The following is a 14,740-nucleotide window of genomic DNA, read 5'->3' as shown; positions in this document are numbered from 1 at the left end:
CCCACAAAAATATGGCAAGATGCTCATAGTTATAAAGTTTCTTTGTATACATGATGAGGAAAAACTAATGGATATTGGACAATTGATCACACCATTTGTGGTTTTCCTTTTGCTTGTTAGAACAATTCTATTCATGAAACTTATTCCGCTCTTTGGTCTTTACCACATTGCACGATAGGACTCTTACATAGCACAAAACGGAAATGTAGCTGTATGGGACATACAGTTCAGAAGACGTGTCCAAGACTGAATTGCACCACAGGCGGGCTGTGGATAGGCTAGGGGTGGCCTTTGGGGTCGGCGGGGCCGTTTGGGTGGTCAAACGGGCTGTTTTCGGGCTAAACCGGTGTGTTATAGCTCATGGTTTTCCGAGTATGTCTGGGGCCCGGGCGTGTTTTGGGCTGAAAATCGATCGTGGGCTCCCAGGCGGGCTATGGGTCGGCCAGGGGTGGGCCTTTGGGGTCGGCGGGGCCGTTTGGGTGGTCAAACGGGTTGTTTTCGGGCCAAACCGGTGTGCTATAGCCGACGATTTTCTGGGTGTGTCCGGGCCCAAGCTTGTTTTGGACCGAAAATCGACCGTGGGCTCCCCAGGCGGGCTGTGGATCGGCCAGGGGTGAGCCTTTGGGGTCGGCAGGGCCGTTTGGGTAGTCAAACAGGCGAAACGGCGCGAACAAGCCGTATTCAGGCCAAGTCAGTGTGCAACAAACCACGGTTTTTGCAATTGAGTAAGACAGGCCAGATTCTATCACTTGGGGGCAAAAGAATGTTTTCACTGAGTGTTGCAACTAAAGTCTTGACCTCTGGCCTTGGCAGTTATTAAGGCAAACCAAACTCCCAACAAAAGCGAAATGTTTCAGTTGGATAGCCCTCAATGAAGCCTGTGGGCTTCCAACTTCCAAACGGACGCTATTTTTGCCAGGGAAGCCAAGAGACCATTAGTCACTTATTTCGGCACTGGCCAATCGCTGCTGACATTTGGAGTTAGTTCTTCTCAATTTTCAGAGTTCAAGGCTAGATACTTAGTTACTATGTTCTGTTGGACTAAGTTAAGCCGTGTGGAGCCCTTCCCCAGACCCTGCGCTATGCATAGCGGCAGCTTTAGTGCACCAGGTTGCCCTCCCTTCAAGTTAAGCCATGTACCTAACGCGGACATTTTTAGGACATAGAGTTGACAAATGTACCCAGCAAGAACACCATGAAATTGGTGAAGGAAACAGTTGAAACATAGGGATTAAAGTAGGGGAAACAACAACAACGTAACTAAACCATTGAACTTCTTATAATAAAATCATCAACGATACATAACGTGAAATGAGCACATCAAGCATTGAAACTCTCAGTAGCTAACTAGACGTGAACAGATAGATAAACATTCAAGTACATCAGACTAATATCATTCCTTGAAGCTAGCTAAGGAAACTAACCATAATCTTTCATACTTACATTAACTATTAACCTATTGTAATCTTAACCATGTCTAATTTCAGTTTGAGCATAGTGTTCGCGATAACATAGTTAGATGTCTTGCAGTGGACAACTTTCTCGAAAGCAGGCTCTATGATGAAGATATCCTTTCTGCTGCTTTCATTGCCTACAAAACACAGAGAAAGACGCACACACAATATAATTCCTTGATCTTGAGAAGACATAAATAAACTAACAAAGAAAGTTACCTGTTTGTCCCAATTTGTCCGCAGAATGATCACTAAATAAATTAGTGTTTGTGCAGAAAGACCGAGAATGATTCCCAAACAAAGTCCCTCAATGGTTCGATCAGAAAAGTATGAGTATCATCAGTTGTGCGAATAATTCAATGAAAATGAAATACCTGATAGAATAATACCTTTCCTCCAAAGTGGAAGACAAACGCTAACACAATACCAGACGGCACTCCAAACAGGTAATGAGCTCCCAGATTGACAAACACAGCCTTCTTTTGCCACCCGCACCCTCTAGCAACACCGGTAACTACACATTTAATTGCATCTATAAAGTGAGATACCGCTATAAAAAATAGCATTTCCCTACATATCTCACTACGTTTGCTTCATTGCTGTAAAGATGACCCCAGACTTTACGAATTGAGATCATGAGTACAGCTATTAGAGTGCCTTCTATGGTAGCTAAGACTGTTGCAGTTTGTGCTGCAAGCCGAGCTGATTTTTGTTGTCCAGCTCCGAGTTCATTAGATACTCTCACACTTGTAGCCGCACCTAGTCCTTCGGACAACATATGGAACACAGCTGATGTATTAAGGCTGTAAATTAAGAAAAAGCAACATTAGGCCGAACGAAATATGATAGAAACATGAGAAGGTAATATGTGACAGAATGATCGAACCTGATTGAAAGAACTGAGGTTTCCAGTGTTGGATTTGGAAGAAGACCAGACGAAAAAATCAGCAGCTCAAATGACCATATCTCTAAGTTGTTCCAAATGACGGGAAGAGTCAAAATGAAATTATAATCAAATGCATAGTCATTTATTTAAGAGCAACAGAGGAATACCAAATCATTAGAGTTGAAGGAACGGCTAGTCTGAGATATCTCGGAATACCAGAAAATGCTTCTCTTGAAAATCCGGTCCACGTACTTTTGCAAGATGGTGATACTTTGATATAAGCAGCTAGCAGTAACATGTTAATCCAATACGATGTTGCATTAGCCAGTGCAGCACCTCTGCTTCCAAGGTCGGTTTTGAACACAAGAATCCAGCAGCTCAGTACATGCAACAGCAAAATAATTCCTGTCGTAAACATCATCGGTTTGACGTTGTTCTGAGCTTGCAGAAACTTAATCTGTCATTCCAGTAGCCCAAATGCGAAGATGCTCGGTATCATCAACCGTGCATAGTTTCCTGCTTCCATTGCTATTGCCAAATCTTGCTTCAATAAATGAAGAACGTGCCCTGCGAATGCCCAAACGCAGGTAATTGGTATGCTTACCAACAGACTAACTATCATGCCCCTTTGCATACATATGCCAAGCATGTGATGATTTGCAGCGCCATATGCTTGACCACAAAGCGTATCCAGTGCACTTCCCATTCCCGCCTGTTAAAACAAAGTCAGATTACATTAGTAAAAGAATCGTATAATGGGATAGATTAAATTTGGAAAAAATACAAACCAGCAAGCTGAAGCCAGTCATGATGGCAAACGAAGTAGTCAAGGAAGCTCCGGCAAGAGCTAACTCTCCACGATGACCAACAAAAATTACGGAGATCACTTGAAAGAAAAATCAACAATAGATTTACTAGCATTAATGGCATCGCCAATGCCGACAACTTCTTTACTTTCAGCAAGAACCCCAAGATTTTCATTCATTTGCTGAGTGTCCATTTTGCAATGTTCACTCTCAAAGGTTTAAAACCTTTCAATTGCTAATATAACATTCAAAGGTTGAAACTGCAAGGATATAAATAAGGATTTTATTTTTAAGTTAGACAACTCTTCATTATGGGCCTATTAATCATAGAATAAAATTAATGGACATAACATTGTCATACTTATTCTGACTACCAATTTATCTTTTCCCATTTGGTAACATAATTCTTTTTTAGGTAAAAGAGTCAAATTATAAATTAGCAGCTATTGCAGGAGTAGATATTATCTTATTATTCATGTATCTGATGATCTTTATATTTTTCCTGCACAATTTTAAAAGAATTTAAAGAAAATTTTATGAAGCGACTTGGGTCGTTTGGTACACCGAATGGAATAAGTAGGAAATACCCCATGGGGATACTTTGTACCACCCTACACATGCGATAGTAATCCTACCATTTTAATATAAATGGTTGGATAAAATAGTCGCATGACTAAGTAATATCTCATACCAAATATGGAATAAAGTTAATTCTAAACTTTATCCCGAGATTTTTTCCCTTGCTCTTGTACCAAACGACTCCTTAAGGTGTGTTTGGTATGAAGGAAAATGTTTTCCTTGAAAATATTTTCTTGCAAAATATGCGGTTTTCTTACTTATTTTCTGGTGTTAAGGCTTGCTTTGAGTGTTATCCCCAAGAACCAGTCATGATCCTCGATATGGTCATGAACAGTGGCGGATCTACATAGGGTCTAGGGGGTTCATCTTCGTCGAAAAATTATACTATTTTTACATGGTAAATTTTTTTTAATGTATGAATAGTAGAGGTTGAACCCCCTTCAACTAATCCGTATATGTACTACTGAACCCCTCACTGAAAATCCTGGAACCGCCCCTAGTCGTGAAACATTTTAGTATTGTTTCTTTTAAAGCATGTTCAGTAGCACTTACATTTATAGTAAGAGAATTATTGTAAGAGAAATGTAATGACTATTAATGATATCTCTTGATTGATATTAAGATATCTCATGATTGATCTTTCATATCTTAGTATCTCATCAATGATTTAGTTTCTGTTTTTATTAGAAGAAGATCACAATTCTTTATTAGTTGATTCTTTCCTTATTTATTGTGTGTTCTCTTCTATATATACACACATATTAATAAAATGCTACACTTCGCTCTGACAGTAAAGTTTATAATGACATGTTTAAAACCGTGATTTCGAAAGTTTTCTTTAATATGTGGCGAAGTTCGCCTTTTCTTACTTTCTTGAACTCCATGTCCAAGTAAACTCTGCTTTATAAAATGAAACAGTAAACTCTGAATCTTTGTTTTTGTGACAAACAAATGCAAAATCAATCCTTCCTAAACATTTTTAGAGGATCCGATACATGTGCTTGAAAATTTTTGAGAGTCTGAACAATATAGATTTGGATGGAGCGTGGAATTGATCTGCTTGTGCTTGATGTCAATCTCGTTTACCATTTTATTTTATGTTGATTCTTGAGTCACCCTATCTGCTGCTTTCTTTGCCTATAAAACACAACAAGCGTACATTATATTCAATAATTATCTACCATCGATAACAATTAAACCTCTCTAAAACAGTCATCCTTTATAACAACATTTCACTATAACAACCAAATTTTCTTTGAACCGAATATCATTTATTTGATTGAACATTTAGGTGCAAAGAACGTAGATAAAAAAGTTAGAGACTAGCTTTGATGTACATCTAAGAGTAGATATTATTCATGTATATGATCTTATTTAGGCTTTTTAAGATGCACGTGTGACGATGCACGTGTGACGCACGGGATGCACGTGTGATGCACGTGTGACACATGAGATGCACGTGTGACGCACGGAATGCACGTGTGATGCAAGTATAACGTAGTTTTATTGAATATACTTGAAACTTTAGGTCATCAATTCCATTCCATTAAGCCACTTTTCAGCCAAAGCAACAACTCTATTTCCAAGGTCTGTTTTGAACACCATCGGGATGACATTGCTTTGAGCTTGTAGAAATCTAATATGACATTCAAGCAATAAAGATGAATGTGTCCTGCATTAGCACAAATACAGGAAAGAGGTACGCTAACCAACAAATTAACGAACATTGCTTTTTGCATATGAATACCAAGCATGTGATATTGATTTGAGCCACCACAAAATGTTTCCAATGCACTTCCCATTCCCATCTGATCAAATGAAAAATATAATCAAACCATCTGATCAAATGAAAAACATAATCAAAATGCAGAATCAAAGATAAAATCTTAAACGCGTATCATCTAAACTATATGTTGCTCAGACTCGTGTCAAATCATCCAAAAGTAATATATTATTAGAGAACCGGACGTGAGTGAGACAACATTTTTGGAGAGTTTGAGCAGCATAGCGTCTGAATACATCCCATAACTTTTTATTATTACTCGACGGAGTTAAATATTATTACTCGACGGAGTTAAAAGGCGCTGCTAAGTAGCTGGCGGCCAGCGATTTGAAGTTCTGTGAGTATTTGCGAATTGAATTTGCAAAATCAAAGTGGTTTTATTGATAATTAATGGCTTCTTCGGCTAATTCTAGACTATTAATCGTTACGCGACACTTGACTTCAGCATCAGTGGTAAACAGCTTTTGCTCTAAAACCGGATCTCATGGTCAAAATTTGGAGTGGATTAAGATGTTTCAGGAGCACCGAATGTGGTAGCTCGATTGTTGCATTGGAATCCACCATAATATCTCATGGAATGCCGTATTTCGATACAACTAAAGAGTTGGAGATTATTGTGAAGGAGAATGGAACTGTACCTGCAAAAACGGCTCGATAAAATTAGTGGCCTAAAATCAAATTTTAATTTAGGGCCTTAAAAATATAATATACATAATAAATAAAAAATTAATGTTGTTTTTTCTTGTTTTTCCATTGTTGTTTTTAATGTAGTATTATATTCCACACAATAAGATTATTATTTATAATAGTAAGGATTGATTCAAGTTAATGATACGTTAGCCATGCATTTTCAATACATTACCTTGGATGTTATTGTAAATGTATTATTTATTATTATAAATATTTGAGTAGTTTAATTCAAAGTTTCAAAATAGTTCTATTGAAAGATGATAGTTTTTTTTTTTTTTTTTAAATATATTAAATATAGCCATTTTTTTTTTTATAAAATTAACAATTTTTGAGGCTTTGAAAATTTGGGGCCTAAAGCAAAGGCTTTAGTAGCCTCACCCTTGAGCCACCCCTATGTACCTGCCACTATGCTATTCTGGATGGTGTACCATGAATAGGCTTGACTACAGAAGAACTAGAGACTCTAGCACATCTTGGTAGCAAAGCTCGGAAAACTGCTAGTAGAGATATTGCAATTGTTATGGCAGGCAGGGAGAATGGGGCAACTACTGTCTCTGCAACAATGTATCTTGCTTCGAAGGTTGGTATTCCAGTATTTGTCATTGGTGGTATTGGAGGAGTGCATAGACATGGAGAGAACACAATGGATATTTCTTCTGATCTTACTGAGCATGGAAATACTCCTGTGGCTGTGATTCTGCTGGTATTAAATCGATATTAGATATTCCTCGAACACTTGAATATTTGGAAACTCAAAGAGTTACTGTTGCAGCTTATAAAACCGATGAGTTCCCTGCTTTCTTCACACAAATCAGTGGCCGCAAGGCACCTGCTCGAGTAGAATCACCAGAACATTGCGCTCGAGTTATTGATGCAAACATAAGACTTTAGGATGATCCTATGACCCCTGGACTAATTAAAATCATATTTTTGACAACCTTAGTGCCTACGTGGACCCTTCAGTGTGTTGTGCCACGTAGGCACTAAGGTTGTCAAAAATACGGTTTTAATTGTCAAAAACTTCTAAACAAGAATTGACTCTAAAAACCAAGCGAACTGCCCGGTAACCGAACCCTCAGTCCCAGCAAGTCATAAATGACTTGGGGCAGCTATGGAGAAGCTCAAACGGTGAAGATAAGCATAAATATGAAAAATGACCTGAAGGGTCATTACAACATGTCCAATCAAACGCTACTACATGAAATGAAAAACACAAAATCGATCCTTCCTAAACATATTTGGAGGATCTGGCATGAGTGCTGCAACACTTTTGAAGAGTACGAACAACATATACTTGGATGGTTTCATTTGCTTTGTGCTTAATGTTGATTCCATGTTGATTCTTGAGTTACCCTATCTGCTGCATTCTTTGCCTACAAAGCACAATAAACTCGCATTATCGACAATAATATCCCGAGAGATAAGGAATTGTGTTGCTCGGACTCTTCAGAAATGCTGAAATATCCATGTCGGATCCTCAAAAAGAACACTACTTTTGGAGGATGAGACATGCACGCGGTAGCGATTTTTGAAGAGTTGGGAAACATATATAAAAGAGAACAATTAACTTTTATATTAATTCTTGCAAGTTGGCTATGTCACCCTAGCCAATGAGAATTTGCGCGTAGCTTCTGGTCTTTGACATGAAAAAATACGCTGAGAAAAGACGGCAAGGCAAAGAGAAAGTATCACTTTTCTGAAGTGTTGATGAATAAAACAGAGACATTTGTACAGCAGGAGGCTCGAGAGACCTCGAGTGTAATATAGTCTACCATAGGAGCGATCTTACAAGGGGCAAAAACTAAAGAATTGTGTTGCTCGGACTCTTCCAAATGTCGGTGTATCCATGTTGGATCCTCTAAAAAATACACTACTTTTCGAGGAATGACACACACCCGGTGATATTTTTGATGAGTCCGAGCAACACAGATAACGAGAGTTGGCTATGTCACCCTAGAAGTAACTCAATGAAAGCAACACAACGAAATGATTATTGAAATCGAAACATGTCTCAGAAGGAGCAAAAATAAAAACTAACCTGTTTGTCCCAATTCGTTCTCAGAATAACAGCGGAGTAAATCAGCGCTTGTGCAGATATCGACAGAATGATTCCCGACCAAAGTCCCTTTAACACGATAAGAGAAGAATAAAGAGTATAAGTTCTACAAACTGACGTTGTCAAAAAGATTACACCATCAGGTCGCTTAAAAGATAACTGCACGTGATTCTCTATAACCGGCCACAGTACATAGACAGCGTAAGAAAATCTACACACTTTGTCGGTGCATATAACTTAAACTCGAGAATGAAACGCGTGAAGGAAATGTACCTTTCCTCCAAAATGGAAGACAAAAGCTAACACCATACCAGCAGGTATTCCCCAGAGATAAAAGGTTCCCAAATTCACAAACGCACCTATCTTTTGCCACCCACACCCTCTTGCAATACCTGGCGGAAACTAGGAATTTCACTGAGAGTATTCGACATTTGACATATTAAAAAGTAGTAATATTTGACCTATATACACGATATAGATGTTTGGAAGTGGATTCGGACGAACCTGAAAATACAGACTGATGTGCATCTAAGAAGTGGGATGCTGCTATAAAGAAAAGCATTTTCGCAACGTATGTTACTACTTCTTCTTCGTTACTATAGCAATGGCCCCAGACTTTATGGATCGAAATCATGACTATAGCTAGCAGAATGCCTTCTGTAGTAGCTAAGATTGTTGCAGTACGTGCTACAAGACGAGCTGTTTTTGGTTGTCCAGCTCCTAATTCATTCGAAACTCTTACACTTGCAGCCCCACCTAGTCCTTGAGGCAACATATGTACCATAGCAGATGTATTAAGGCTGGAAAATAAGTAATAGTAACGTTAGACAGGGTGAAGGTATGATAAAAACATGACGTTGGAAGTGAAATAAAGGGCAGCGCGGTGCACTAAAGCTACCGCTATGCGCGGTGTCAGGGGAAGGGCCCCACCCATAAGGGTGTATCGTACGCAGTCTTACCTTGCATTTCTGCTAGAGGCTGTTTCTAAGGCTTGAACCCGTGACCTCCTGGTCACATGACGTTGGAAGTGAAATAAATTTGTTAAAATTTTAAAGACCAACTAACCTGATGGAAAGAACTGACATTTCTAGTTTCGGATTTGGAAGAAGACCAGACAACAGAACCATCAATTCGAACGACCATATCTCCAAGCTGAGTTTCAAAAGATGAAAAGAGTCAAATTTGTTTTTATAACATTCATAATTTCGTTACTCATTTATACGAAAGCAATTAAAGAATACCAAAGCATGAGAGCGGAAGGAATTGCTAGTCTAAGATATCTTGGGATATCAGAAAATGCCTCGGTTGAGAATCCGGTCCAAGTACTTTTGAAGTAGGGAGATAACTTAATATATGCAGCTAACGAGAACACATTAATCCAGTAAGACGTAGCATTAGCTAGAGCAGCACCTCTGCTGCCAAGTCCGGTTTTGGACACAAGAATCCAACAACCGAAAACATGTAGCATCGCGGTGCCTCCTGCAGTAAGCACCATAGGGAGGACATTGTTTTGAGCTTGTAGAAACCTAATCTGGCATTCAAGTAGGCCATAAGCAAAGATGCTCGGTATCATGAAGCGTGAATAAATTCCTGCTTCAGCTGCTATTTCTGGATCTTGTCTCAGTATTACAAGAATACGTCCTGCACTAGCCCAAATACAGGCAAGTGGTATGCTAACCAGAAGATTAACAAACATCGCCCGTTGCATATGAATCCCAAGCATATGACATTGATTCGCACCATATGATTGACCACACAGTGTTTCCAACGCACTTCCCATTCCCATCTGATCAAACAAAAAACGTAGAATCAAGTACAAAGACAAACACTGAACATTTACACAAAAAGCACATACATAAATAGTTAGAAACTAGCTTTTGTGCACATATCAAAAAACTAAGCACTTCGATGAAGACTTATAGAATCATTTAGGTAACTATCTGTCATTCATAGAATCATATACGATCAAACCTCTCTATAACAACCATCCTTTATAGCAACATTTCGTTATAACGACCAAGTTTTTATTTCGAACCAACTTTTATATCATGTTACACTACAAACAACACCGATAAATGTCATCCATATAAGGTCAAAACTCTCTATAACGATCATTGTAAACCACATTTCACTATACCAACCAAATTTTCAATATAGCATCATTTAGGAAACTATCTGTCGTTCATATACAATCAAACCTCTCTGTAACAACCATCCTTTATGGCAACATTTCATTGCAACGATCAAGTTTTTATTTCGAACCAACTTTTATATTATGTTACACGACAAACAACATCGATATACATATGTGTTTGTCTGCACGCGAATACATGTATGTAAGGTCAAAACTCTCTATAACGATCATCATTTATAACCACATTTCACTATAACAACCAAAGTTTCTGTATAGCATCATTTAGGAAACTATCAGTCGTTCATATATAATCGAACCTCTCTGTAACAACCATTCTTTATAACAATATTTCATTATAACGACCAAGTTTTCTTGGAAATACACTTTCATTACATGTTATACTATATGTTCCCTATAATAACATCTCGCTATAGCAACCATAAAATATCTACATACATGACGTTGTTATAGAAATTTTGACTCAGGATCGAGCCCTTATCAGAGACGTGCCTATCGAGACCTCTATAAAAGTCTTCGGCATCAATATTTTGGCTGGCTAAGCACTTCGATGAAGACTTATAACATCATTTAGGTAACTATCTGTCATTCATATACAATCAAACCTCTCTATAACAGTCATCCTTTATAACAACATTTCATTATAACGACCAAGTTTTTATTTCGAAGCAACTTTTATATCATGTTACGCTACAAACAACACCGGTATATGTTATCCATATAACGTCAAAATTCTCTATAACGATCATAATTTATAACCACATTTCACTATAACAACCAAATTTTCTGTATAGCATCATTTAGGAAATTATCTGTCGTTCATATACAATCGAACCTCTCTGTAACAACCATCCTTTATAACAACATTTAATTATAACGACCAAGTTTTTTTTTTGAACCAACTTTTATATTAGTTTACATTACAAACAACGCTGCTATATAGATGTTTAACTTACATCCAATAACTACCTATCGTCCCATATAAGGTCAGACTTCTCTATAACGATCATCATTCATAACAACATTTCACTATAACGACCAAATTTTCTTTGAAATAGACTTTCATTACATGTTATACTATATGTTCTCTATAACAACATCTCACTATAGCAACCATAAAATATCTAGACACACATGATGCCGTTATAGAAATGTTTGAATGAAGTAAAAGAAATACTAACCAACAAGCCGAAGCCGGTGACAAAGGCAAAGGAAGTAGCCATTGAAGCACCAGAAAGAGCTAACACTCCTTGATGACCAATAAACATAACAGATATCACTTGTAAACTATATAACAAAATATTTACTAACATTAATGGCCCTGCTAATACCAATAACTTCTTCACTTGTACAAATACTTCATCATATTTTCTTTCATTCCCTAAATTGGGAGACTCAAGATCTTTCATTTCTACAGTATCCATTCTCTGTGGAACATAAAAAAGGAATTAGCGACGGACAAATTCTGTATTAAAATATTAGGACGATGAAAGTTATAGCTAATTAATTCTAGTGTTTTTTTTTTAGTGATTTTGTCAACTAATTTTTAGCGTGTCTATCTGATCAAACTTTTAAAATCAGTTTTTTAACGAACTATTGAGCTTTGTTTAAAGTATATTTTGATTGTTAATTTGATCTGTTTACTGGATGTTTATAAAGAAAATTACATTCTTGATAGTGAAATATTAATTGCTGGTCGAATCTTGTCATGATTAAAAGGGTCAATTTTTATAATGAAAGGTATTGCATTTTATTAAATTACTATGTAAAACTAAAGTCCAAATTAGTTGTTTTAATTTAGTTGCCTTCATTGACCCATGCAACTATATACAAGGGCAGAGCTAGCTTGGAGTCCGGGTTCATTCGAACTTTCTCAGTGAAAAATTATATTATTCATATATGATTGAAATTATTTTTTATGTATTTATATAAGACATCAGGCGTTTATTTCTTATAGTTTGAATCCCTCGATACTGAAAATCTTGGTTCCGCTTCTGAGTATATACTCAAAAAACATTTCTAATAGGTGGAAGGAGAGACAAATATTTGTTCCAAAATAATGTATAAAAACTTATAAAAAGAACATATGTAGTGAAGTAAATTTTTGAAAAAAAAAAAGAATATATATATATATATATATATAAGTTCATGTTGAATTTTATGGAGAGAAAAGAAAACTTAGTATTAAGAAAAGTGAAGTATTTCATGGTTACAATCATTTAGGGAGATGCAAGTAGAGGCGGATTCAGAATTTGAATATTAATATTTTACAAGTTTGAACTCGGGATTCTACCACGACTTATTTGAATTATTGATTTGAGATAAAATTATTTGTACTTGTTTGGTAAATTTTAAATACTGTATATATAGTTTGAGCTAAAATTATTGTGTTCGGATGAATCCGTAGAATCCTTTGTTTTTTTGGGCTCAGTCTTCATACTTTTGGGCCTCATTATAAGATTAAACTGGCCCATTGGGCTAGAACTTCTTGCATGGGTATTCCTTTGGAAACCTTTTTGAGATAGTTGTTAATTAATATACAAGTCATCTCTAAGAAAGATAGTTTTAAGTATCTTGGGTTAAGTTAATAATTCATGAAATAGGAGAATGACTATAATCTTATATGATGTATTGAAACAGAGAGGATGAAAAGAAGGCTCACATCTTACGTTTGTGTGATATAAATTAATCTGTCATCGAGACGTAAAGGTGAGTTTTATTAAGTGGTTCTCAGACCAGCTATGTTGCATGGGGAAGCGTGTCGATCAACCAAGAACTCGCACATTCAGAAGACACAAGTAACAGAAATGAGGATCTTACTAAGAGAGATATGATTAGGAGCAAAGATATTCGAGATAAAATGAAATGTCTTGACAAGAAGATTGAGGCGAGACAGAGATGTTTCAGATATGTGATGATCGGAGGAGCACGAGAGGTCGACAACGAGAGATTTGAAGAGAGATAGAGGTAGCTGAAGAAGCACGGGGGAGGTGATCAGACGAGACACGATATACGTATAGTTTGCCAAGAACATGACTCTAGATATGAGGATGGTGATTTGCACGTTACATCCGACGCTAAGATAATCAACCTACAGAGATCGATCTTGTCAAAAATAACAATTTAAAATATTTAAACTTATATTAACCTCCAAAGATCAATTTTTTCAACTTTTTTTTAAGGTAATTTTTTTTTTCAAAGCAATATCAATAAACAGAAAAAAAATAAAAACAGTAGAGAACTAAAAAAGAAATAATTAAATGGCAATCATTTTTTTGCTATGAGAAGAGTGTTGAAAATCAAATTTCAATCTTCAAAAAAGAAGAATTAAATATTAAAAATTGCACAAATGCTCAAAGAACACAAATTAGTAATGCTCAGAATGTATCTATGAAAAGAATTATTGTTAGATAAAAATTAAATATGTTCTACCAAGCACTTCTACGTTTTCTTAAACAAATTAAAAGAAAAAAAAAACATGTGTATATGTATATATAAAATATAAAACTGATCAAAAAGCTCAGAGATAAAAAGAAAATACCCAAATTGATATTTGTCTTTTTATTTTATTTTTTGGGGAAGTGAGCAACCAACTGAGGTAGAGGAGAAGTAACAGTTAGAATTAATAATATTGGACTTTGTTCTTGGACTATTTATAGTTGTAAAATGCATTGTTGAAACTGCATTAATTTTCCTTTAGATAACATGGTCAACATTATAATTCAAAAATATAGAATTATCTCTTAAATTAATAATTTAGATCATTAGGGATATAAATTAAAGATCATCACAAAATAAGGATATAAGTGTCAGTAATCCAAATGTTCTCCTTTGATTCATTTTAGTTATCGTGCTTAGTAAAAAAAAAATATATTTTATTTTTATCTTGATACGCTAAAGCGGATAAATAAAATCAAAATTTTATTTTTAGTATAATGAACTAGTAAAAATATTTTCCTTTCATGCATCTCTTAGAAATATTAATTAAAAGGATAATTCTACTGAATTATCCTTTCTATAGTTTTATTTCTGTTCAATACTGTTCTCTTGTTTTCAACATATAATTAATCTCTCGCCACATTTATTGGGTAAAAGATTAATGTAAGAATTAATAATTAATTATATTTTAATTTATAAAATTATAATTATTTTAAAAAAGTTATTTATAAATTATAAATATTATTATTTGGGGAGATTGCATTTACTTGTTTATTCCTCTTTTTATTTGGAGAAATTGCATTTATTGGATTTTTCATCTTTTATTTGTATACTCGGTGTATTTTCATAAAATTTTAATTAAAAGGATAAAAGAAAAAAAGGAAAAAAAAAAAGAA

At 35.8% G+C, this 14,740-nt stretch overlaps 1 protein-coding gene and 2 pseudogenes across 2 annotated transcripts; 1 reads left to right on the top strand and 2 right to left on the bottom strand.

Moving 5' to 3' along the window:
• Positions 1 to 1,555: 1,555 nt before the first annotated feature.
• LOC107876291 lies at positions 1,556 to 3,321 on the bottom strand (annotated as a pseudogene).
• A 1,957-nt stretch (positions 3,322 to 5,278) lies between these two features.
• LOC107876292 lies at positions 5,279 to 7,089 on the top strand (annotated as a pseudogene).
• Positions 7,090 to 7,332: 243 nt separating this feature from the next.
• Positions 7,333 to 14,160, bottom strand: LOC107876990 (protein DETOXIFICATION 16). Of its 2 annotated transcripts, XM_047415056.1 has the most exons (8): positions 13,948 to 14,160; positions 11,588 to 11,833; positions 9,496 to 10,040; positions 9,320 to 9,406; positions 8,759 to 9,054; positions 8,528 to 8,646; positions 8,237 to 8,323; positions 7,333 to 7,571 (listed from the first exon to the last, which is right to left on the bottom strand). In XM_047415056.1, the coding sequence occupies exons 2-8, from the start codon at positions 11,828 to 11,830 to the stop codon at positions 7,518 to 7,520; spliced, it is 1,431 nt and encodes a 476-aa protein (XP_047271012.1). In that variant the 5' UTR covers positions 11,831 to 11,833; positions 13,948 to 14,160; the 3' UTR covers positions 7,333 to 7,517. The 2 variants fall into 2 exon arrangements, with proteins under 2 accessions (XP_047271012.1, XP_047271013.1); XM_047415057.1 differs by lacking the exon at positions 13,948 to 14,160 and having other exon boundaries at positions 11,588 to 11,937.
• Between the last annotated feature and the right edge of the window lie 580 nt (positions 14,161 to 14,740).

This window comes from Capsicum annuum, chromosome 7, assembly GCF_002878395.1.
Source record: "Capsicum annuum cultivar UCD-10X-F1 chromosome 7, UCD10Xv1.1, whole genome shotgun sequence".
Classification (NCBI taxonomy): Eukaryota; Viridiplantae; Streptophyta; class Magnoliopsida; order Solanales; family Solanaceae; genus Capsicum; species Capsicum annuum.
Note: the sequence above shows the minus strand (reverse complement) of the source record. Positions and strands in the feature narration are given on the sequence as shown.